At 39.5% G+C, this 26,105-nt stretch overlaps 1 protein-coding gene and 1 pseudogene across 2 annotated transcripts in view; one reads left to right on the top strand and one right to left on the bottom strand.

Annotated features, from left to right (window-relative positions):
* Window positions 1–200: 200 nt before the first annotated feature.
* On the bottom strand, window positions 201–1,088 carry LOC118855845 (annotated as a pseudogene).
* A 12,399-nt stretch (window positions 1,089–13,487) lies between these two features.
* The window catches only part of MAGI3 (membrane associated guanylate kinase, WW and PDZ domain containing 3), a 237,935-nt gene continuing 225,317 nt past the window's right edge, over window positions 13,488–26,105 (top strand). The window contains exon 1 of one of the 2 annotated variants that reach the window (XM_036766304.1): window positions 13,488–14,087. In XM_036766304.1, coding sequence (XP_036622199.1) covers window positions 13,772–14,087 — 316 coding nt within the window. In that variant the 5' untranslated portion in view covers window positions 13,488–13,771. The remainder of the gene's footprint in view (window positions 14,088–26,105) is intronic. The other variant, XM_036766303.1, reaches the window with a different exon arrangement.

Genomic DNA, 26,105 nt, shown 5'->3' with positions numbered 1-26,105 from the left:
TTTCTATAAGAGATCTATGCTTCATTTTTTCTTAATAAGCATGGCTACCCTTTAGCACAAGGTTTAACTACTACTTTTGAAAACCACATACATAATTCACCAAACACATGTGTGTGCTTACACACACACACACACACACACACACACACATGCAAGCTCCTATCAGATACTATGTCATCCATGTACAAGAAATGTAATTCCTAGTCTTCAGGCTCCTCATGGTGTTCACAGTCACTGGCATAGGTCCTTTCTAAATTCAAATTAGTGAATAGATCTTTTCCTCCTTCATTGTCTTCTTCATCATCCTCTTTTGCTTCATAGTCATCATCTTCCTCTTCCTGGTATCCCATATTTCCATACTTTCCTGATACAAGATTCTTCCAATAGGCATCATACCTGGAAGCTCCACCTGCATCTTCGCTCGCTGTTTACCAGACAAATTTCAAGGAGCATGTTGACGTGCTCAGCTCCTTAGTCTCTTGAGTTTCGTGTCCACATTTAGGACAAGAAGGGTTTCTTCCCTCCCCTTCTCTTGCTTAAATGCCTTGTTTCTTGTATGATCATCACAGAAACAAACCTTACAGCAAAGGCATGAATACTGTCCCAATTGATGGCGGGAAATACGTTTAAATGTTTCTCTTGCCAAAACTGGGCAGTTTGCTTGATGTTCAAATTGATCATCTTCACAAAGGAAGTTATGGTAAAAAGAGCTGTTGAATATTCTGCCTCCACAGTCCCATGTTCCTCTTTCACACTCAACACACTCCGCATCAGTAAGAGGGCAGGTATGAGCATTTGCACTCAGACATTTCCTACCAGGGCAAAGCCGAGCTTCACAGAAATCATAGATTGCACTCACAATTGCAAGGCCAGTTCTATACATACCAGCATGCTTTATGACACAATCTGAAGACTTTACCATACACTTTGGTTTTCCACATTGCATGCATATCTGTAAACTTCCGTACAGAATTACAAAAGTAACAAAATGCTCTATTCTTCCATCTTCTTTGACACTCACCACATTCCATTGAAGTCTTACGTGTACGTTTAGCTAAATCAATATTGTCCCTTGCTGCTCTTAGCTGTTTTTCACATTCTCAATGGCGTTCACGCTTCTTTCTTACACCATTTTTTTGACATTTTGCCTACATTCTAAAGAACACAGAACTCACTGAGACAGAAAAGAATGCACAGCTTGGGGAACTGGAGGGCCTCAGGTTTGAATTCTGTCTCTGCACAGTGGCATGACTTTAAGAAAGTCACTTCCCCTTTCTAGGCCTCAGTTTCCTCATCTCTGACTGTGGCCTGGGCTGGAGACGGACACAACCTCCCCAATGGCTGGTGATGATGACTTGAATGGATGCCAATGGTTCCTTCTCCGTGCAGGCCACGCTCCCTCTGTGTCCCCACAGACCAATGGAGGAGCCTCCTGCCCTTTGGTTTTTGTTTTATTGTTTCTTTTTGAGCTATTCTAATTTTCAGGGAGTCTTTTGCTTGGGTGGGTTTACTGCTTTTGTTCTAAGCTAGTTATTCTCCTTCAAATTCATTCTTCTAGAACTTTAAAAATTTTCTTTTCTAAATTATTTATTTAGTATTTTACTTTTCCCTAATTATGTGCAAAAACTTTTAATGGTTGTTTTTAAAATTCATTCTTCCAGAACTTTTATTTAATTTTTTATCTCTTGCTTTATTTCTTCTCAGTGTTCAAGTCATCCTTGTGGAAAATCCATTTTTTCCTTTGAGTCTCTGCTTGAGGTTATTATGTTGTTATTCTTTCCTTCTAGGCTGGGGGCATCTCTGCATCTACAACAATTTTTTATCATCAGCATCTTCTTTGGTTTATTCATCTCTCTATTCTTAGTTCCTGAACTGGGGCTTTGTACCAGGACCAGGCTCTGCCTCATGCTGCAATTTTTTTGAGGAGTTGGGGTAAGCAACCTTGTTTGTCCTTGACCTGGGTCACCAGGGTTTCTATGCTGATCTTACAGGGTTAGTACCTCCTTGGATCTTTGAAGTTTAGAGTACAAGGTCTCCAGAACCCTTATACCATCTTAGGAAATGTGTTAGGGACCTGGAAGCCCTGGGGTGTTCTGGTCTGCACGATGCTACAAAGGGATTAGTCATTGCTATTCTTGGTGACTTCCAATGTCCCATATGTGGGCTTCTCAACACCCTGGGCCTTTTTCTTGCTGCCTCAGAATAGAGAGCTTTGTAGTTTATATGTACCTTGGGAATGTCTCCATGTCTTTGGTAGTGCCTGGACGATGCCAGCTTGTTTGCCTACGCTGGTACTGCTTTAGAGGTGGCCTCTTTCCTACTACACCTAAGTTTCTGGCTGACTTTTTATGCAGTTCTGGGGTGAATAATAATAATCACTTACCATAGTTTCTTATTGGATTTACTGGATACCGTCTCTAGGGCTATTTCCCAGTTAGATAAATTGCAGATACATTGTCTCCTAGTGGGACTATTTCTCAATAACATGATAAATTGTATGAGAGAGGAAGGAGGAAGGAGGAAGAGAAAGTAGAAGAGAGAGAGAGAGAGAGAGAGAGAGAGAGAGAGAGAGAGAGAGAGAGAAATTTCTTTTCCCCCCAATAGTGATTGATTCCCACTCAGTGTCTTGGCTTCAAACGGAATCTTTTGAACTGGAGCTATTCTACCACTAGATTGGTTCACTTGACTGAGTTCACCCCTGGGCTGATGCTATTTTTGTACACAGGCCCAGAGGTATGCCTGATTCTTTCAGTCAATCACAAGATGTTTCCTGTCATCTACCTTACATCCAATGGCCAAAACCACTGTAATTTTTCCAAACTGATATAAAGACTCATTCAAACTTAGTTTGCGCGTCTTATTCATTGATTGATTCAATCAAGATGTTTGGACTTTCTGAAGACAAACTAATCCCAGATTATTTGGAATGGGGTATAACTCCATTATAGCATACATTCATCCTATGCTTCAGTCAAGCCAGGTACTTTTATGTGAGCAGAACCAAGAAAACAATTTATATTATAACATTGTAAAGACAAATAACTTTGAATGATTTAAGAGCTCTAATCAATGCAATGACCAACCATGATTCCAGAGGACCAAGGATGAAGCATGGTAGCATAGAGGTGATGAACTCAGAATACAGAGTGAGACACAATTTTTGGACATGGGCAATGTAGGCATTTGTTTTGCATACTGGTTGACTATGCATACTTGTATCTTCCTCACCAGCACCAGCCCCGCAGTTTTGGGGTATGGACATGGGAAGGAGAGAAAATAGATGCTAATTGAAAAAATAAATTAAATTAAAAAAAGAAAGTTGGAGCCAAGCCCTGGAGTGGGCCATAATATGATTTCCAGAAATATAAGATCAGCTCATTGGAGAATGGAAAGAAAGGTAACATCTCATGCTTATCATAATAGCTAATCTTGGGACTTGTCTCCTATACAGCCCCATCTACCCTTCACCCATTGTGCCTCAATATTCCTCTGCTTCGCCCATTCCTGCCACCGCACAAAACTTCTAAATTCAGCCTTTCTGAGCTAGGTGTCAGCCTCTCACGGCAATTGTGACTTCCACATGGGCATTCATAAATGCAGCTGCACAGGGGCCAGTGGGAAGATTGCTCTTCCCCTTCCTCCTAGCCCTGACTATATTCCCACCCCCTGCCCCTGAGATTACTTAGTAATAGCATCATCTTATGATTGCACTTTAGAACAATGACTGATTGGCAAGACCCCTCCTCCCCCTTTGCATTTTGGATGTGACAGAGTCTTACAGTAGGAGAAGGCATGGATAAGTTGCAGTCTGCTTCATGGATGCCATTACACTACCTTTTCCCCAAAGCCCGCTTCTCATCCAGGTTTGCAGCCTTGGTGTCATTCTCAACTTTTCACTTTCACTCACTCCCCTTACATAACCAACTAGTTGCCAAATTTGTTGTTTCTATCCCCACATTTTTCACATCCATCCCCTTTTCTCCACCCACACAGCCACCACCCTGTAGTTAGACGCTCACCATCTCTTTGCTGGAGAAGTGCCTTAATTGGTTCTCTTTGCCTCATGTCCCCTCCCCACTCCAATTCATCACCATATACCTGCCAAAGTAATTTTTTTCTAAAACTCAAGTGTGAGCACATGCCCCTACTTATTAAACTCTGCTGGCTCCCTATTGATTTCAGTATTATAAAATATAAACTTCTGTTTTGCATTTAAAGCTTTTCACAATCTGGTCCCAACTTACCTTTCTAGCCTTTTTGTATTTTCCTGTACCATCATATTCCCTCCAGGCACCCCCTCTAGCCTCCTACAAATCCTCCTCCATACCATTTGCCTTGTTTGCACCTTCCAGGGAAGGAGGAGTGCATCCTACTTTTCCTGGACCAGCCATTCTATTGCTCTCCCTTCTGGTACCTTTTCTGGCCTATAACAGCTCCACATCAGTTGTCTTTGTTCCCACCACTCATAAGCTCTTCCCTCACTTTCCAGCTGACTGATAACCCTGAGATGCCTTTATCCCAAGGCTGAACCCCTAGGGACTATGATAACTTACCTGAACTCATTCCTCAATGATTAGCATACTCCTACTACATTGAATCTTCCCCACGCCAGTGAGTGAATACTGTTCAGTTCATTCATTGTTCCAACTCCATTCTACATTTCTAACGTTTTGTTCCCTTATTCCTATCCCCCTCAACCCCAGACCCCAATGTGCTACTCTAAAGCTACCAATATATTCCACTGTATTTTCTCGAATGACCTATCCATAGGTAACTAACTGATCCGTAGCTAACAAACTTTGATCTTACTTGCTTGCTTGCTTTTATCTGAAACTTCTTCCTTTCTCACTCTTTCCACCTTTTTGCACTCACTGACACATGGCACCCTCTTGATACAACTTTCCTTTCCAACCTTTCTCACTGGTTACACTTTTACTCATAACCTTCCCACAAAATCACTGGGTATAACTGGGGACTAGCTTCCCATTTCCACTTCCTGCCTCGCCCTTTACCACTATCACTAAGTAACCTCTCCTTTGAGGTTTATTCAATCCATATTTATAATCCAGTCAAGATTTTAGTAGCTATTATCTACTGATACCAGTGCCTAGTTAATAGTCTTTCTTGCCTCCCCAATCCCTGCTCTCATACTAGGGGATTTTAACACATACACACACATATGTGTGTATGTATGTATGTATATATGTATCTGTGTCTATCTATCTATCTATCTATCTATCTATCTATCTATCTATCTATCGACTCCTCAAGCACCTCCCAGTTCTTCACCTTAATTATTTCCTATGACCTACTCTTCTATTTCATCTCAGCTATAGGGAGATGGTCCTACCCTTAATCTTTTCATCACCCACAATGTTGTATTTCCATACTCGTGAAGACTGAAAATCTCTTATTTGATCATAATCTGTTTACTCCACCTCTATCTGTGCCCAAACCCTGTTCTTATTCCTTGCTGTGACCTTCAATCCTTCTATCTCTCAGTTCTTTCCCAGGCCATTAATCTTACACTGGCTACACTCTCTTTCCTTCCCTATTTGACTCCTTAATGAACCAGTTCCACTCTACACTGTTCTCTTCTCTGGAGCATCTTATTCCTTACTCTATCACTGACCTTGCCCTGCCAAACCTCAGTCCTAAGTTACTCCCACCATCCTAAGCATTCACTCGTATTCATTTGCTGCTGAATGAAGCTGGAGAAAAATTATGAAACTGTGCTTATTGGGTCTACTACAACTTTATGTTACATAATCTCAACTGGGCTCTAGCTATGATAAGGCAATCCTTTTATATCTCCTTAATGGATTCACTATCCCACTCACTGCAGCATTTTCCCAAACCTTTTCATGGCTCCTTACATCTTCCATTGCTCTCCCACCCTCATCCTCTTAGCTGAGAAGCTCCTTTAACATTTCAATGAAAAAAAAACTGAGGCTATTTGATGAGAATGCTGCCTCATCCCCTCCTCATCTCAGATCCCTTAGATGCCTTCCACCTCCTTCACCTCTGTTTCACATGCAGGTGGCTCTTCTCTTTGCCAAGACAAAAACCTTTGCATTTACAAGTGACCCCATCCCATCTCATCTTCTCCAGCAAACTGACCCCTCTATCATCCCTACTGTCTCACTTGTCTTCAATCTCTCCCTGTCAATTCACCGCTTCCCCAGTGTCTATAACCACACCAATGTTTCCTCTATCCTCAAAAACCTTCAAACTTGGTAAGATTTACATGAACTGATGCAAAGTAAAATGAGTTGAACCAGAACATTATACATAGTAACAGCAATATTGTAAGATGATTACCTGTGAATGATTTAGCTATTTGTCCCAAAATAATGACCCAAGACAACTCTGAAGAATTTACGATGAAAAATGCTATCCCCAGAGAAAGAACTGATGTATTCTGAATACAGATTAAAGCATACTTTTTACTTTTTCTTTTTTTGGTTTATGTTTTCTTTTACAACATGACTAGTATAGAAATGGTTATACACATGTATAACCTATATCAAATTGCTTGCTTTCTCAATGAGGGGGGTGGGTAGGGGAGGGAGGGAATTTGGAACTCGGAATTTAAAAAAAATGAATGTTAAAAATTGTTTTACATGTAATTGGGGAAAAATAAAATACTAAATAAATAGTTAAAAAAAGAAAAAAATTTAAAAGCCTTCACTTAATCTGTCCATCTCCAATAGCTATAATCCTATATCTCACCTCCCTTTCATGTAGAAGTCCATCTACAATCAATGTATCTGCTTCCTTTCCTCTCACTCTCTTCCGAATTCTTTATAACATGATTTCTGACTTCATCATTCAACCAAAACTGCTCTCTTACTTGCCAAATCGAGCTCCTTGAGAGCAGAGACTGTTTATTCATTTTTGTTTCTTTAAATCCCCAGGGCTTACCACAATGTCTGGCACTTAGTATATGCTTAATAAACACTTGCTTATTTGCCTTGATTTGAAGTCCTATACTCTATCATCTAGCCAAACTCATACAAAAAAGTAAAACAAAAACAAACCCAACTAAAGTGTCCAAACATGAATAGGAAATTACGATATGATAACACCCATTAACAGAGCAAAGTAAAGAAAGAGGAATGGACTTATACTGAAAACTTTCTGCTGATTTGAAGCCAGACATAATTTCCTTGGTTGTTTTTGCATTTTGTTTGTTCTGCATGGTGAATGAACACAAAGAAACATGGCTTTTGCTGAAAAACCATAACGTTCACTGACTAATATAACCCTTTTCTTGGTTGTTGTATCATGTATCTTTCAATAAAAGGTATTAAAAAAAAGAAATTCACCTACTTGGCTAGTTACATTGTTCAATTAGCTGAACAATTAAGTATTAACAAATAATGATTATTTACAATTCTACATTATCCCCTGTGTCACTTGCAGGGATTAAAACGAAAGACAGAAAAATTCTATCACCATATTCTCCCCCAAATAATATTGTGGAGCAAAACTTTTTGTACTGTTAATAAATTAACATATTTTAAGAGTAGAATTTATTTCATTTTCTCATTCTTATAATTTCTATTTTTGTATGTTCTATAATTATATATTGTATTAGTATAGCAGTACATTTATATAGGTTATAAATAAATACGTACTTTTTTTTTTTTTACTGATGAAGGTATACAATGAAAAATGTTCAGAGACTGCTGCTCTAGAGCCAAAAAGAATAAGTCACAGCTCTCTTCCACATGACAGCATTTCAAACAATGGAAGGCAGCTATCATGTCCTCCTGAAGTCTTCTCATCCTTCAGGTTAATAATTCCCAGTGCCTTCTATCTACCTTCATATGGCATCATCTATTATCCATTTTCATTCAAAGCATAAATAATATTTTATTGGCACATTGCTTTGGACTTTTCAAAGCATGTCTATAATATCGTGTCATTTTCACAATCATCTTTTGAATTAGGGAGGGCAGGTATTATTGTACCTCTTTGAAGAAAAAAACTGAGCCCTAGAGAACTTGCAACTTGGCTAGTGATTTTTGGCAGGATTGGGACTAGAGACTATCTTTTCTCTGTTTTATGACTCTTTGGTACGTTGTGAAGTGTCTCGAATGTGTCATAATATGCTTGGTTAATTTACTCCCAGCAAATGTAAATTGTCACATTGCTTTAAAAAAAGAAAAACAACAAATCACACCACCAAAACAACTGTGACATTCAATTCCTAGCGTGAGACCAGAGGCAGAAACCTTTTATGAATGGGACAATCAAAATTAGAAAAGAAACTACTTGGACAAACAAAAACCTCTTCATTTTCCAACATTGATTTCTACAATCCTGCAAACAATCTGAAACACAAAAAGTTGCAAAAGTAAACTCTGAGTGTTGAGAATGCAACAATATAATATTTTTGGTGGGTTTTGTTATTGTTTTGGGGTTTTTTGACAAAAGTTCTGAAGGTTGCTGATAAAAAAAACAATTGTCCTCTAGCTCTTGAAGGCTCTTATGGAAATGTGAAATTATAATTCAAATATCACTTAACCTTTATGCTTTTCCTCTCAAACTCACAGGCCAAATATTTGGGAGATATTCTGTTAGGCAATGGCAATTGAGCTTAGTCAAATAAATAAGCTTTGCCCAAATGAGACCCAACTCTATTGCCTTTTTAAACGTTCAGTCACCAAAGTGACTCAAAGTCAGAGAGGCAGAATAATATAATATAAACCACACTGAATTTGGAATCTTAGCTCTGTTTATGTGGTCAAGCCACCTTACTTCTTTTGACCTCAGTTTCTCTTTCTGTAAAAATAAGGAGGTTAGATTACCTGGTCCTTATGATCCCTTCTAGTTATAGCATCAATGATCAAACATTTCAAGTATTTTTAAATGAATTAATATTTTTTCCTGTCTAGTTGGAGTCAGGTAATTTCATATCTGTCACCATATGGGATATACAGCCTCTCCTTTATCAAGATGCCTTCCATGAATACGTGAAAATAACATAAGATTCCTTGAAAGATATGACAGATTTTTGATGAATCTCTGATTATTAATATCAAGCTAGGCATAAAACAGGGAAATGTATGATTGTCAAACATGTTTGCTTCTGTCTCAGAGGATGTCCAATGCAGAATCCAAATGGAAGAAAGACCTATAGAGAGAGACCCCATATATGGCAAAGTTTTCCAGATATTCCTGTTTGCAGATGGTCATGGTACTGACTGCATCATGCCTTGGAATACTGTGAAAAGGATCTATAATCACTCTAAAGAGTTCAACCTCACTAAAACCCAAGTGGATAAAAAAAGGCTTATGGTCCAGATTGTCATATGTAGTTGGCTAGACTACCCAAAGCTCTGGTCCATTGGTAGCATAAACTGGAGAGAACTGCATTTGGCTAATGAACTGGACTAAGAATTTAAGAGGAGGTAGAGAGTAGAGTGGATTTCCTTTGGGAAATTTCACAGTGCTTTTAATAACCCGAAGCTTTTCCCATAACCAAAAAACCCATCTTTTGAACATTACTGTTCTTTTGGGGATGCTGTATGGCTGAGTCCTAGAATGTGAGAGGGTTTGAAGAATTAGAGTTTAGGATCAACCAAAGGGCAATGGAGAAGTGCACGGTGAGAAGAGGATGCAGCATTTTACCAATGAAGAATGATTCATGAGAAACTGAGTAAAGGATATTACTAAAGAAATGTATGACCTGAAAAGGAAATTGGCTAAGCATGTATGGAGAACAAGGGATAGCAAAAGGATAGCTTCATTGACATTGTCAAGAGATCTAGAGGAAGGTTCCCCAGCATGTTGGGGGAACCTCTTGTTGAAGTTACAGAAAGTTATTGATAAAAGTCACACAGTATGAGAGGCCATGGATATGTTGAAATTTGTGTCACTAGAAGTACCAATAGCTCTACTAAAATAAATATATATATATGCATATAAATACGTATAGATACATATCCCCTTTTCACTATATATCCCTCTTTCATAATGTATTAACAGAGTAGTCCGTTCTAAGGGGTTATATGAAATTGGGCAAGATTTATTTGATCAGTTGCAGATAAATGTGCAAGTTTCTGCATAGCAGACATAACACATATATCATCACAAGTTTTTAGCAGTACATATTTCTTTAACTGAAATACTTTCCATGTTATTACTTTTGTAATTCAACATATTTTAGCATTAGCATACAAATTATCCCACAGGCCCAGGCAAATAAAAATGCTAATAAAATTTGAAAATAGAACTCAGATCATTAATACTGATTTTTTTTTTAGGTTACTGATGTTAGAATGCATTAGAGGCATGATAGTGCCAGTAAGTTAGAGAAAGCCTGCAGAAAATTCTGCAGACCTGAGAACGTTTCTGTGGATCCAAGCTTTTCATTATTAATCAAGTCAATTTGGGTACAATAGTAATAAGACAACAAAACCTTTCCATGTGTATAGTATAGAAGGCAAACTATCTGGTGGTGATAAACATAAATTCAGGAGAATTTTATAATTTATATCTACATTTATATACTGAGATGATAAAGATAGCTTGCCTTATGCTAATTGCAAAGATAAAAGTTTTATACTAAATAGACTAGTGAAAAATTAAGCTAGGTGAAATGTAAAAACTATTCAAAATTTAATTGCTGGTGGATTTTTAGATGCAAAACATAAAAAAGCTATATATATATATATATATATATATATATATATATATATATATATATATATACATATATCATGTTGGCATTTCAGTGTTCAGCAAACTGGTGGTTCATGCCTGTACACTGAAATAATGTTAAAAACACACACTAAAATTGGAACAACAAAGAATCAAATAGAATCACAGAATTTAAAAAGAAAATTCAACAAGAACTCATTGAGGGTTCACTGTGTGCCAGGCACTATGCGAGGTGCTGGGGATACTGTCAGTCCTTGAAATAAAAGATCTCACATTTTATTCGAATTTTATACCTAGAATGGGCCTTAGCTATTATTTGGTTCAAGATCCTCTTTTATATTTCAATATGCCCACATTCCTGTATGGATTGTTTGATAAGAGGATTTTTTCTAATATTCACAAATCTCATTGAGGTGGTCTTGTAACATTCTACTGCTTGATGCAATCAACACACTATTATCCACAAACAGGAACTCCTGGAGAACTTCATAATATATCAAGAATCTCTCTCATCCATTTGGATCTTGCATAAGACATCCTCAATGTCGGTGAAGGATATCTTTGCAAACCACACATCTTGTTTTATTCCTTGTTAATACAGAGGGCTGTTGAACAGAAATTTATCTTTGTAGTTGTATTTTGGAAGGAATCTTGTATGATCTTACAATATGCATGGTCTATACACCTTGTTGGTGGAGAGACTTTAAAGCTGTTCTTGTCCTAAATGAAATGCTGCTGCTGCTTCTGTTTCTTTTTTTTTTTTAAATATAAATGGCAAATAAATTGTGTAGGATCTTATCTTTTGTGCCCTTTTCTACATGACTATTAAAATGTGCTTTGCTTGAGAATTCTTTGCCAAAAGTCAAAGTGTTTCCATCTCATATTTTCATGGAGGATCCCTCTTGGTACATATGTAGATCATTCTCACAAAGATTTTATCTTTATAGATGAAAAATAGGCATGCAGCTTAGTGATCTTCTTTTGATAGCCTCTCTGGGACATTCATATCCTCTGTGATTTTTTTTCCCATTCTTTTGATATCTTCCTGAACTAAATGGATCAAAAATTCTATGTACCCATGGCTGACTTGCCAGGCCATTGAGTTCAATACATCAGTACATACATCTGAGACAGGCACTGCAGATGAACAACTTGGATTCAGAATTGAATTGGAGGAAGACCCTGGATTATATTTAAAAAGTTACATAGTGCTTCTAGTGATTCTAAGCTACTCTCCAGCGTTAAAAAACAAAAAACAAAACAAAACCCAAACCTCCTTTCTTTGACATTAAAGTTCTCTGGATAATTCAGTTCGGTTGCAAATCTTGGAACACTACTTTTCTCCCAAGAATCAAAATTGAGGGCAATCCAAAGTCTTTGGAAAGACAGACATATGTTGGATGCAAGTAGGCTGCAGCATATTTCCAGTGATAACTTAGGCTCATAAAGTTAGGCAGGTACATAAGTGAATTTGATCTTCAAGCCTGGGCAAAGATGGTAATAAAGCAAGAATATGATCCTTTGTAGGCAGAGTGGAAGCAAATTTTATTATAAGCCTGGTGAGGTCAGGGTAGTGTCACTATTAAATAAGAGAATCAATCTGCAGATTTATTGAGGTTTTACAATGTGCCAGGTATTCCTCCTCCTTCCCGTGTGAATAAACTAAGTACACGCAATCAGAAGGGCTAAATAGGTTATATTTATTTGGGGGAGGGGGTCCAGACTTATCATGCCATTGGTATGAGGAAGCAATGCAGATCAGAAACTACTATGTGCTTTGCAGGGTTGAGTTGTTTGGGGGCAGTGGAAGGTTAAGTGACTTGTCCAGGATCACCCAGGTGGTATGTCAGAGGCAGAACTCGAACCCAAGCCTAATTCAGACACTGGCTCTCTATTGTTGCCCGCACCACATCCTCCCACCGAGCTCGGCCCCGCACACCCATGGTAGGTCGCTCTTCGCACTTCGGCCCGCACCCAGAGTGCACACGCAGCTCCGCACCCCCAGAACCCTCTGCCAAATCCACGCGGCGACGGTACAGGATACACCCTCTCCCTGCAGAAGGCTCATCCACGTCCCCGCGGGTACCTCCCCGGGAGTCTCATTCCCTTTCTCCACCAACACCCCAGCTCGGACTAGGATTGCGTTACCCTCTCTCCCCTAGTACTGCCACTTCCAAACTTCTCTTTTCCCACCCTGAACTTCACTCATTCTCGGGCCCGCCTCCTCCGTCCCCACTGGCCAATCGGGCGTCCGATGCCTCGTCGGGGTTCCACCCCCCAAAACGCCCGGGGCCAATCCCCGGCGCAAATGTCGACTGGCCCGGCTAGCTCCCAAGCGCCCGGCCTGTGACGGCAGCGCGCCGGGCGCCGCGCGCCGGGAGGGGGCGGGGTTCTCGTGGAGGGGCAAGAAAGGGCGGGGGTGGGGGGGGGCCGGGAGGAGGAGGAGGAGGAGGAAGAAGAGGAGGCGGTGCTGCTGCTGCTGCTGCTGCGGCCGCCGAGCACCGCCGCTGCTCCTGCAGGCGGAGACTGCGGTGAGGTGGAAGGCGGCCGGCTCCGGGCAGCCCAGGCTGGCGGGCGGGCGTGGAGCGAGAGTCTCGAGCTCCGCCGCGGGAGCGAGCGAGGGGCGGGCTCGCGCACGGGCGCGCGCTCGGAGTCTCCCTCCCTCCCTCCCGCTCCCTCCGCCGCCCCCGCCCTGCGCCTCCCCCTCCCCCCGCCCCCCTTTCCCGCCGCTCCGGCGCGGAGCCCGGGCACTAGCGGACGGCGGAGACGCCCTCCGGCCGCGATCTCCTCAGGATCCGCCCAGGGACGGCTCCCTCCTCCTCCATTCTTCCCCTTCGGTCCGGGCTGGCCGCTCCCGAGCCGGGTCCGCCCCGCTGCGCCCCCGAGGGGTGTGTGTGAGTGTGTGCGCGCGCGCGTGCGAGGGGGCCCCCCGAGGGGGCTTGCGGGAGCCGTGGTCTCCCTCCCCCCGGCTCGGCGCCGCGCAGCTGCCGCGCCGCGCTGTCCGCCCCGTCGGGGCCCGGGCGGCCCGGGCGCTGAGGGGCTCTCGGGCTGAGGGGGCCTCGCTCGTCGCCGTGCCCCCCATGCTCCAGCGGGGTTCGGGATGTCGAAGACGCTGAAGAAAAAGAAGCATTGGCTGAGCAAGGTGCAGGAGTGCGCCCTGTCCTGGGCCGGGCCCCCGGGGGACTTTAGCGCCGAGATCCGAGGAGGCGCCGAGCGCGGCGAGTTCCCCTACCTGGGCCGGCTCCGCGAGGAGCCCGGCGGGGGCACCTGCTGCGTCGTCTCGGGCAAGGCTCCCAGTCCGGGGGACGTGCTGCTGGAGGTGAACGGGACGCCCGTCAGCGGGCTCACCAACCGGGACACCTTGGCTGTCATCCGCCACTTCCGAGAGCCCATCCGCCTCAAGACGGTGAAACCAGGTACCCCAACTGTCCATGCTTCTCTCTCGACACTGCCGGGGGGTTAAGGGGAGGCGGGGGGCGCGGGCAGCCCTCGCCTTCCTCCTGGAGAGCCTGCCCCCTGGTCCTTGTCCCTGGACTGCGCGGTCCGCTCCGGTCCTTCGGAGGCGGCTTCATACCCATTTTGCAAACAGAAAAACTGGCCGCCGGGTGACCAGCCCCAGGCTGCTCCATGGGCAGCCACCACCACCCTGGGGCCAGAATTGTCCGAATGTAGAGCGAGTTCCGGCCGGGTAGTGCTTTCCATTTGGGGGGTTAATGCTTCTGCTTTCTCCCCAAATCTTGACATTTTCTTTGAAACAGTCATAGTATCTTCCAATGGGGAAAAAAAACAAGGTCCTTCCCATGTAGACACATGATGCCAAGAAAAAGCTGAAAGCACCACCTAGTTTACATGATCTCGCCTAGCTGCTTCAGGGTTTGTACCCCATCAGGATCCCTGTCTCCTGCCCACTAGCAACATCTCAGCATCTTAGCTGGCAGTCTGACCGAGCCAATCTCTAAAGTAGCGGTCTATCTGTATATGGCTTACAGAGTTTATAATATATCATGTCTATTATGCTCTTACAGAGAGAGAGAGAAAGAGAGAGAGAGAGAGCGAGAGCGCGAGAGCGAGCACGAGAGAGCTGTTGAATAATGTGCTTAGGTTTTGGACTAAGATCTTTTTTCACATCTGGCAGAATGAAACCTTTTATAAATGAGTCAGTTCCCTTATTTTTGACGTTTGGAAGGGCAGCAAAGAAGAGGCCCCTGTTTAGTTATCCTCCTATGTCTTTTACACTATAAAATGTGCTGCAAAGCAGATTGCTTTCCTAGCATATTTGGCTGTATCAAAGCATTGATCACACTGCATATAATGGAATCATTGATATGTGCCCATTATATAGTTCATTCTTGATAACACATTCGTTAATTTTATCATTGGTAGAATGTGCATCTGTTTTTATATTTATTATTCCGAGACGTTTGTGGGTTTGAATTATGGTTGCAACTTGCTACAAAGTCAGACTATTTTTTGTTATAGATACCGTATTGAATATGCCAGGCATCAGTCAGAGTGTAATAGGCTCTTTGATTGTGCCCTGTGCTAGCCAGCAGTTTATCTCTTTAACTCAAAATGTTAGGAGAACCTGAGAGATGATAATATTTCCTCCCCCCCTTCCTCTCTCCTCCCAAGTTGCATTGATCCGTTTAGCAGGTCCTGGACTATATAGCTGTGGGTGTAACTTAAGTTTGTATTTGAAAAAATATGTTCTTCCATAGTCTTGTAGTATATTGACCCTGAAGCTCTTTTCTCAGCAGGCAGTAGATAAGATTCATTCTTTTCTAGATTTTTGGCTTTGTTTCTGACTAGGGCTTTTTGCTTTGGTTTAAAACTTTGGGTAACTAAATACAGTTTGAAACATTTTCACTTTGGTACTTTTGGGGCATTAAGAACATGGGTCTCTTCATTTCAGAGTTCTTCCTTGACTCATAAATTTTTTAAAAGGTAAGGTTCTTGATGGTATGGTTAGGGAGTCAGTCAGGTACATCAGAGCATACTAGAATGCTGTTCCCTTGGCCAGATCTCTCATAATTAAAGGACTGATTTGACAGGATTAATGTTACTATGCAGAGCTTGTAGTGGAAGGAGGGCTGTACTCATAGTCAGGAGATATCTCGGTTCAAGCTGTGTGATTATGGGCAAGTCTCTTAATCTCTTTAAACCTCTGTTTTCTCATCTATAAAACCGGGATTATGATACCAGTAGTACCTTCCCCACAGGTCTGTTGTGAAAAATCAAGTGACAGTGTATGAAAAGTACTTCACAGATCTAACAACTCTTTGTTTGTTGCTCTAAGCTATTGATGAGAATGGCAGATGCAGATTTTTCTTTTATGTTAAAAACCTCAAAACTGAAATGTTTTAAGAGTAGGAGATTGGTAAAGAAGCAAGATTTTCCTCACATTTTCCCGATTCTTTTGCAGCAAATAGAAAGGCCTGCCTGATTAACACTACAGCCTGTTGTGTTCTAAATTCATTCCCAGCCTTTTTTAGTGATGGTGTTCTCAATTGGCTAGGGCTTGGTGCTAAATGCTCCAAGGTCGGGGTTCTTGCTTGATGGGTTATTGCACTTACGAAGTAGCTAGGAGGCACAGTGGGTTGAGCATGGGTACTGGAGTCAGGAAGACCTGAGTTCAAATTTGGCTGCAGACACTTAGTAGCTGTCTGACCCTGGGCAAATCACTTAACCCTCTTTGCTTCAGTTTCCTCATCTGTAAAATGAGCTGGAGAAGGACATGGCGAACCGCTCCGGCATCTTTTCCAAGAAGACTGTAAACCAGGTCACAAAGAGTTGCACAGGACTGAACAACAACAACATTAATAGGCAGTGCTGAACATATTTTGTTGAACTGTGTAATTTCCCCTTCTAAAGGACTAGTGAATGATCCAGTGGATAGTAAATACAAATAATATCCCTGCCTTACTTGTGGCTTCATAGGTGTGTACTAACCATCAGTCTGTCACTTCATTTTGGAAGGGTTAAAATGTCCATTTTTGGCAAGTTAAATTTCCATTTTTATCTCTGTTTCCTTCCATTCCTTTTTTTTTTTTGAGGCATTTGGGGTTAAGTGACTTGTCCAGGGTCACCCAGCCAGTAATTGCTTTGCCTCTTACTTGCCCCTGGGTTTGTTTTTTTTTTTGAGTTATGTTTCTTTCTAAACCCTTAAGTAAGGTTGGATAAAACAACCTTTATGGGTACTGTTCATCCCATAATTATTTAGAGACCAGTGGGCAGCGTGAGAGTGTATGTGTGTGTTTTAAAGATAAATTATATACTTCCATTGATTTAAAACTATGTGCCTATGGAATCTTGAAAAAATACTGTTACTATTTCCTAGGCAAATTGTGACTTTAAAATATTAACCTTTTGAAAAATTAATATTCTTGACATTTTAAAGTGTTATTGTTTGGCATTTATTTTTTAAATTTTGTTCAGTTGTGTCTGACTCTTCATGACCCCATTTTCTTGGCACAGATACTGGAGTGATTTGCCATTTCCTTCTCTAGCTCATTTACAGATGAGGAAACTGAGGCAAACAGGGTTAAGTAACTTGCCCAGCGTCATTCAGCTAGGAAGTGTCAGAGGTCAGATTTAAACTCAAGTCTCAAGACTCTAGTACCAATGCTCTATCCACTACCTACCTGCCCATATTTTTTAAATGGCTCTGCTTAAAATGTTATACTTATTGTATAATAAATCTTTCAGACTTTTAGTTCTAAACAGACAACTTCAAAAGAATGAGAAACTAAGAATTTGTAGTGCTTATTTGCAAAACTTTGAAAGTGATTGGTAAAATACACAACATACACATTTATGTTAGAAGAAAATACGTTCTGCTATTCAATTATCAGAGACTTCATGATGTAGTGGATAGAGTCAGCCTCAGTTAGGAAGACCTGGGTTCAAGTCCTCTCTCTGATATCTTACTGGTTGTATGACTGATCAAATCATTGAAATCTCAGGACTCTGGGCAACTGTAGGCAGCTCTTTAAGCTGTGGAAAGGCCTGGGGGCGGATATCAGTGGTGATCTTCATTGTTAAAATGAGTTCTCCCCTTCTGAAATTCTCCTGTGCCAATGAGTTCAGTCTCTGTCCCTATGATTCATTATGAAAAGCTTCAATGGAGTGTTTAATTTTTTAAAAGGGACTTGCCATTTTTATTTTGCTTTTCCTTTATCTTAAGATTTATGTGAAAGAAAAATCATTTTTAAAGGTATCGTAAAGTATACTTAGACAAGGCAGAGTGTCGTGTAGACCAGCAATTCTTTTATTATATACAAAAAAAAATACAGTGGCTGAATTGAACCCTTTCTTTTTTTTTGGCTTAAAATGAAATTATAGCAATGATTATTCTGAGAGATACCTTAGTCAACATTAATGAAAGAATAATAATTTGTTGTAGTTAAGAGAACACTGCATGTACTTGGGGTTCTCTCTTTTAGGCAAATGTTCACAGGAGCTTGGACTAAACCAAAGTGACCTATGAAGATTTCTTGCCCAAAGCTCCTTCTTTCCAACTATTTCATTCTGAAGTCAAATATGAAATTATTTTTGTTTTGTCTGTTTGTTATCTTCTGTTCATTTTTTTAAATGGCTGAAGGGGATTGTTTTTGTTTTTAAATATAATTATTTCTGTTAGACTTTTCCCAGATGACTTAGCGCATATCTTATTTATTTATCATTGCTTAGCATTTGTCCAATTTTTACCAATGTATCATTTTGACTTTTTCAGGAATATCTTTGTTTCTTCCTGTTGTGCAGTTGTACTTCAGTTGACCATGTCTAGGGAGAAAAGGTGCCCTTTTATTCCTTAAATTTGCTATTTTACTCCAAGTGAAAGGAGTTGAACTTCTGCCTTTCATGGTGAAACCAAGATTTGTTTGCTTTACTTTAGGGTAGAGTGGTGGATGGTTTTTCTTCCTCTGATGATTTTGTTCTAAACAGCAAAGCCTGTGACAGGCAGTGCAAATGTGAGGTCTTCATTTAGCCAGTGATGGTAAATTATGTAGATTTAATTTTAGGGAATGTTTTGTGTCCTCCACTGAATTACCATGCATACACTCAACTCAGCTAATTGAGATCTAATGGCCAAATGCAGTGTGTGCATGATAATTCAGTGGAACATAAGTACACAACATTCATTTTTACAAAGTTCCACTATAATTTGGATGCCCCAAGAAGGGGATTGTACTTTCATTTAATTCATATAGTACTAGAGCTGATTGAAATTAAATTTTTACATATTGACAAGACAAAAAATTGATCCAGTAGCACTGAGAGGTTTTTTTTTGGTTTAACTTTTGTATTTTGGTGGGCAGTTTATGAAATTTATATGGGTTTTGTTTAGGTAGTTGAGATGTTTGAGGAAGGGAATAATGAAAGTTAATTATCTTTTAGGTTTGTAGTGGAAAAGGCATACAGTTTTTGTTAGAACTTATGGATTCACTGTGTTAGGTAGAAAAAAAACAATGTTATGTAGATTAAGAATCTTCAAGGAAAGGTACTTGATTAATTTTAAATGTGTATATTTCTTTTAATAATCTTACTTATTGTTTTAATGGCTTAATAATTTTAAGTTGTGGATTGTTAAGTACAAGAATTGTCTGTAGAGCTGATGGATGAGGTAGCCTATCTGGTAAGGAAAATACCATCCATACCTGATAGCACTTACATTTGAGTCATTCCTGCTTTCAAAATTCTGATAACAGAATTAAATTTTTTTTTTCCTAAAGATTGGGTTTAACTAAGTTGAGTTTGAAAATTCTAATTGTAGCCTCTTTTTAGTATCTCTCTAGTTAGTCCCTTCGGTTTACATTTGAATTTGTAGACTTACTGTTCTATGGTAGAAAATTTTTTTTATAATCAAACATTATTCATTACTGTATTTTAAAAAGAATTTCCTTATAGTGCTGACACTTCTGATGGTCTTTCAGCATTTGATTTTTTCCAAAGAAGGGTAAATGAATAAATGAATGAATAAAGCATTTATTAAGCATGTTATACAAAGCACTGTGCGAAGCTCTGACAATACAAATAGAAAAAATGTATGTAGAAGGATTTAGCCACAAATCAAATGGAAAGTCAGTGGTTCTTGCAGTACAGAGGCAAAACATGATGCCTGTTCTTTAATATAACTTCCACTGATAAAATTTGTCAGTTTCTGATGTTGAACCATTTGACAGTGCCAAGGAATTTGATAACAAGAACTTTCTTTTCTGGGTCTTCAGTAGTTGTAGCTGTTGTACCTGTAGGAGCAGTGGCCAGTTTGGATCTTAGTAGGCATTTTTCCCAGCATGATGGCTGAGGGCACTGGACTAGAAAGCAATGCTATTTATTTCCAAGGCTTTTGGGGTCAGGGTCCTGAACTTGTCTTCATCAGAATCTGGGGGAAGATGGTGATCAAGGTGGTGCTGATGCCTTGACTTGAGTTGACATGCTGCTTTCTGTCTCTCCCTTGGTATCTTGCTGCCTCAGCTATATATGCGTTTCTTTTATTATAGTTGTTTTCATTGAGTTTTTAACTGATATTCTCCCTTATGCTCCAAGCCTTTACATCTTAGATGGCTATTCAGCAAACCATTGTTGACGGGATAATGATTTCTTAAAATTTTATAATTAAGAATGTTCATCTTATGTACAGAGTCAGAGGCGTTTAGGGTTTTGGTTGATGCTGGGGAAGATACAAATTTGAATCAACAAATATCTCTATTTGTATTTTCTACTATCAGTTTTTTCTTAGTGTAATAAAACAATGTTAGGTTTATTTAACTTTCCAGAAGATTTTCTTTTGCTAAGATTTATACCACAAACATTTATTAGCATCTACTTTGTGCAAGTCACCATGCTAAGTTGTTTAGCTTCTTGACATACTTAATTTCTACAGATATTCTTGTGTTTCTCAGGAACACAGATTGTGTCCATTCTGGGGTTTAGATTTTAATTTATTAAACAAAACAAACAAAAAAACTCCTTGTTATTCAGACTAGATTTCTGCCATTTCCTAGTTTTATTTAATTTTACTAAAATGACAGCATAAATTCCTTACATTCACCCATGGGTTTGATTTATAAAATCAGTGCATAATCTTTATAACTGACTAGTTTCATGTACCATCTTTACTATGTATCCTTAAATGCTTTGTGGGAAGTTAGTACTTAAGATTGTGTTATAGTTATAACTTACATCTTTATAAGCAAAATGATTTGCCACTTTCAAATTACATTTTATGTTATCTGAAGACTGATTTTTGGTAGCGAGAAACAAATACTATCATGTTTAGTTACTTAAAAAAATTTATTCCCTTTTTTGTATCACATCTATTTCTTAATATATCATCTCCCTTACCTATCCAGCAAGAGCTCTCCTGTAATAAAGCTTAACACAGAAAGAGGAGGGAAAGCAGTTCCCCAAGACCAAAGAAAACATTGACTATGCTTGACAGTACGGTATTCCACATCCGTATTTCTCCACGTTTACAGTGGAAAGAAGGAGGGAGGCATGTTTTCTTAGTCCAGGGTTGGTCAGTATAATCCGTTTTCGCTTTCATATTGTTTCTTCCAGTTAAACTGTTAAGAGTCATAATTATATATTGTTTTCTTAGTTCTACTTACTTTGTTACATCATATTAGTCTTCCCATGTTTTTCTGAATTCTTCATGATTTGTTTAGCTATTCCCCAATTGATGGATGCTAATTTTTTTTTCCTAGTTCTTTTCTAGAACAAAATACCGTCATAAATATTTTGATATATATGCAACCTTTCTTTCTATCTTTTACCTCCTTTTGCTATATATGCAAGTAATAGTAGGATCTCTGGGTTAAAGGCTAAGGACATCCTAATAAGCATAATTTTACATTGCTTTCCAGAATGGTTGAACCATTTCACACCTCCATCAACAGTGTATTAGTGTGCCAGTCTATTTGTGTCTAAAGTTTCCAGCAGTTACTTTTTTCTATCTTTTATCATCTTTTTCAGCTTGCTTATTGTAAAGTAAGATGTTTGTTTTGATTTACATTTCTTTATTAGTGATTTTGAAGCAGTCTTTCATATGGTTGTCAATATTTTGCAGTTCTTTGGAAAGCTTTTCGTTTATACCTTTTGGCCACTCATGTCTTTTCTCATTGAGAATCTGGTTAGTTGGTATTTCAATAAAATTCTTTACTGCTGGTAGACAGTATAAATTATGCCCATCACTTAAAACATACTATGGCATAGCTTTCCCCTGCCAAGGCTTGGGATGCCCTTTCATATATGCATCGATATGTACCAAAGGTGGCACATGAGATGATTTTTACTGGCATATAGGTAGGAATGTAGGAGAGGGAAGGGGGAAAGACATACAAGGACAAACAAGTATGTGTGTTAGAAAGAACTTACTTTGTCATACAGTTTCACCTTGTTTCCCTCGAGCAGCTTGATTTGTAGGGCTTGGGGTTCAAAAGTATATCACTGGTCATATCTTTGCTCCTTGGAGTAGTTAGGTTTGCTTTCCATGTGCACATACATGTGTGGCTGCTTCTATTGAACTCCTTTGGGACAGCCAACAGTACCACTCACTCCCCAGTTGTAGAAAAAATAGTGAAGGAAGATTTCATATGGGGAAAGTTGTTTAGTTTCTCAATCTAAAAAATCCATTTTCTTGGTTCCTTTCTTACCCTCCCTCCATGTTTTAGTTGAGGAAGTTTCCAGGGAGGAGATGGAATTTGATCTGGGTCTTGAAGGATTTGAATGGGTGGTAGGTGAGAATGGAAAGCCTTCTAATTATATGGGAAAGGGCATGTATAAAGGATGTGTTAATGAGACAGAGATAAGAACTAGGTTAAGTGGAGCTGAGGGTCTTATGCTTAAACTATTATGGTTACTTCTACAATCTGGCCCCTACTTGTGTCTCCAGTATTTTCTCCTATGTAACTTCTATACTTAGATCAACCCGTTATTTCTCAAACGTGATTCCTCCATTTTTCTGCACCTTTTGCCATTCCCTCTGCCTGGAATGCCCTCCTATTCTTCAAGGACCAGCTTAAATGCTATCTTTGAAGTTTTCTGTAGCTGACAGTAGTCTCATATTTTTGTTTCTACCCCTTTTCCCCCTTAATTGGATCAATTCCTTCCATATAGTAGGCACTAAATAAATATTTGAGTGAATGATTCTGAAATTCTTTTTCTTGCTGACATACTATTTTTATTGAGCATTACTTATTTTCACTTCATTGTTGAATCTATATTTGCTGAATAAACAGTAGATTAATAGAAAATGAAAGATGATTTTATTCTAAATGTGTGGGTATAGGGCTTAGATTTTTTTTTGCCTTTTATATTTGATAAGAAATTCTCAATTCAGTAATCAAATTGAGCTTGTTTTCTAGTAACACTAAAATGATTGATTAGCAGCTATGTTCTTTTGTAGTAGAGTGCTCTAACTCTTCTGTGAGGAGGAATTTTTATTTCCCCAGTCTTGAGAGTTCTCTGAATCACCAATAATAAAAGAAATGCAAATAAAAACAACTTTGAGGTTTTACCTTATACCTTGAAAATTGACCAAGATGACAAAAGATGAGAATTATTAATGTTGGAGGGATTGTAGGTAGATGGGCACATTAATACACTATTGGTTGAACTGTAGATTAGTCTAAGCCAGGGAGGGGGAATTCATGGCCTTGAAGCCACTTGTGGTCTTTTAAGTCCTTTGGTATGGCCTTTTAACTGAGTCTAAGTTTTACAGAACAAATCTTTTTAATAAGAGGATTTGTTCTGTGAAGTTTGGATTCAGTCAAAGGGCTGAACTTGAGGACCTAGAGGGCCACATGTGGCCTTGAGGTCACAGGTTCCCCACCCCTGGTCTAAGCATTATGGACAGCAATTTGGAATTATGCTAGAAAAGTTACTAAAATATGCATACATTTTGATTCGGTGATCCGAGGTCAAAGATAAAAAGGCTACATGTACAATAAAATATTTATAGCAGCAAAGAACTAGGAACAAAAAGATGCCCAGAGGTTGAGGAATAGCTAAACAAATTATGGCACGTGAATGTAATGGAATATGACTATGCTGTAAGGAATGATGAATATGAATAACACAGAGAGGCATGGGAAGACTTAAATGGGAAGGCAGAGTGAAATAAGCAGAACCAGGAAAACAGAATATACAAGGACTATAACAATGTGAATAGAACAAAAACTACTAGAACCAAATACTGTATATTTATAATATACTTGACCTGTTAGCAAAAAACTTAAAATTAATATAAACCAGAGAAACAATAAAAAGGAATATACAAGGTATGACATATATATTTTTAAAAAATCCAACATGACTTATTTTAAGAAACCATGACAAGAAATGGATGTAAAACAGATATAGCCACAATTACAACAATTACACAGACATTTTACCAATAGAAATCAATTGTGATAATGAATAATCAAAGGGAATTTAGAAAATGCCTAGTTAGGAAACTTTTAATCTTTTTGTCAACTGAAGAAAGGTAATAGTTATGGAAAACACTTAATTTAGAATATGAGGTTATTTCTTAGATCTTATGGAGATCTTATATGGAAGATCACTTGGATTTTCTATAAGCATCTCAAACTCACCTTGTTCAAAATAGAACTCATTACCTTTCATCATAAACTCATTCTGCAATGTAACTTCTGTATTTTTACCAAGGGAAACTTTTAAAATTTTTTTTTTTAGTTTGCTCAGATTCATAATGAAAACCACCCTTTCTTCAAGTTACCTAGGAGTTATCTTCTGTTCTTCCTTCGCACTCACCCATAATATTCAGTCAGTTACCAAGATTTGTTGATTCTATTGCCACTCACGCATCCCTCCCCTTCTTTCCATTCACATAGCAACCATCTTAGGTTCTCATCACCTCTTTCCATGGATTCAACTATGAATCTAAATTGCATTGATTCCTCTTTTTGCAGATGATTCTCAGATTTATTTGTCCAGCCTTAATATCATCTCCAGAGCTCCAGTCTTGCATCTCCAGCTGTCTATTGGATATCTTGAACCGGATGGCCTATACACAACTTAAGTTTAACGTGTCCAAAACCAAACTCATTATCTTCACCTACCCAAACCCTTCCTTCTTCCTAACTTCCTTATTAGTGTCAGCGGTACTGCCATCTTCTCAGTCCCCTGGGCTCATAACCCAAGTGTCATTTTTGACTTTTCATTCTCTTCTACTTCCCATACCTGATCTGATATGTTTGCCAAGAAAACCCCAAACTGGGTCACAAAGAGTTGGACATGACTGAAACAACTGAACAACAAAAATCCTAATTGATTGGCTGTTGCCATAGCTTCCTAATTGGTCTGCCTGATCTGCCCTTTCCCATGTTCTATCCGTTTTCCACATAAATGCTGAATTGATCATATTCCTAAAGCACCAGTCTGTCTGTATCATTTCACTGTTCAGGAAGCTTTAATGGCTCTTTTGCCACTAGGAGAAAATACAAACTCTTATGGCATTTAAAGTCCTTCAGTCTGGCTTCAGGCTCCTTCTAGATTGAGTTCCCCCCCCCCTCCTCCTCCTCCAGCTTGCCCTGTTGCAGGTCTGTTTGTTGTTCCAGATAAAAAACACTGCATTTTCCTTATCTTTGCCTTTGCTCCGTCTGTCCCCTGTTCCAGGAATGTTTTCCCTCCTCCTCACCTTTGTTGACCCCTGCTTCCTATTAAGGCTTAGCTCAAGTGCCATCTCCTGTAGAAGGCCTTTCAGTATTCCTCCTGTGGTTAGTTCTCCTTCCCTAATAACTGGCTTGCTTGTTCCTTTTGCACAACATTCCATTTCTCACCTTCCTGCCTTGGCACAGACAATGCCATAGGGCTGGAACAAATGCCCTTCCTCCCCACCTTTACCTCTGTGAAGCCCTGGCTCCCTCTAATGTTCAGCTTAAATACCACTTTCCATAGGAGGGAGAAGCTGCTATCCCCACATCCTTCTCAATTTCTTATGTTTACTGTGTGTTTGGTGTATTTACTTTTATAGTATTTATTGTTCCCTCTCATAGAATGGAAGCTCCTCGACTTCATGGATAGTTTTGTTGTAGTATTTGTTTTTCTTTATCGTAGTTCTAGCACATGGTGAGTACTTAATAGACTCAAGTCTTAATTCCTCATTGATTGATTGATACACACTGCATAAATAAACAAGGAGCTGGGCCCAGAGTTGAACAGTGGGAAGAGAGTAGACTAGATTGCTTTTGGGAAATCGTTTAATGATCCCAGGCTTCTTTTTTTGAAGCAGACGTCCATCTATCATTCATTGACATTTGGCTGACAGGTGTGGTGTCCAAAGAATTATAGTTGTGGGTGACCCAAAGAGGAATGGAAAAGTACATTGTAGGTATGAGCCTACAACACATTTCAAACGTGGAATTATGTAGGAAGAGGGGTTTCAAATATACCATCACAAAACTGGAAAAAAA

The sequence above is a fragment of the Trichosurus vulpecula genome, chromosome 7, assembly GCF_011100635.1.
Source record: "Trichosurus vulpecula isolate mTriVul1 chromosome 7, mTriVul1.pri, whole genome shotgun sequence".
Taxonomy (NCBI): domain Eukaryota; kingdom Metazoa; phylum Chordata; class Mammalia; order Diprotodontia; family Phalangeridae; genus Trichosurus; species Trichosurus vulpecula.
The sequence above is the reverse complement of the archived record's forward strand: the minus strand, read 5'-3'. Positions and strand labels throughout refer to the sequence as shown.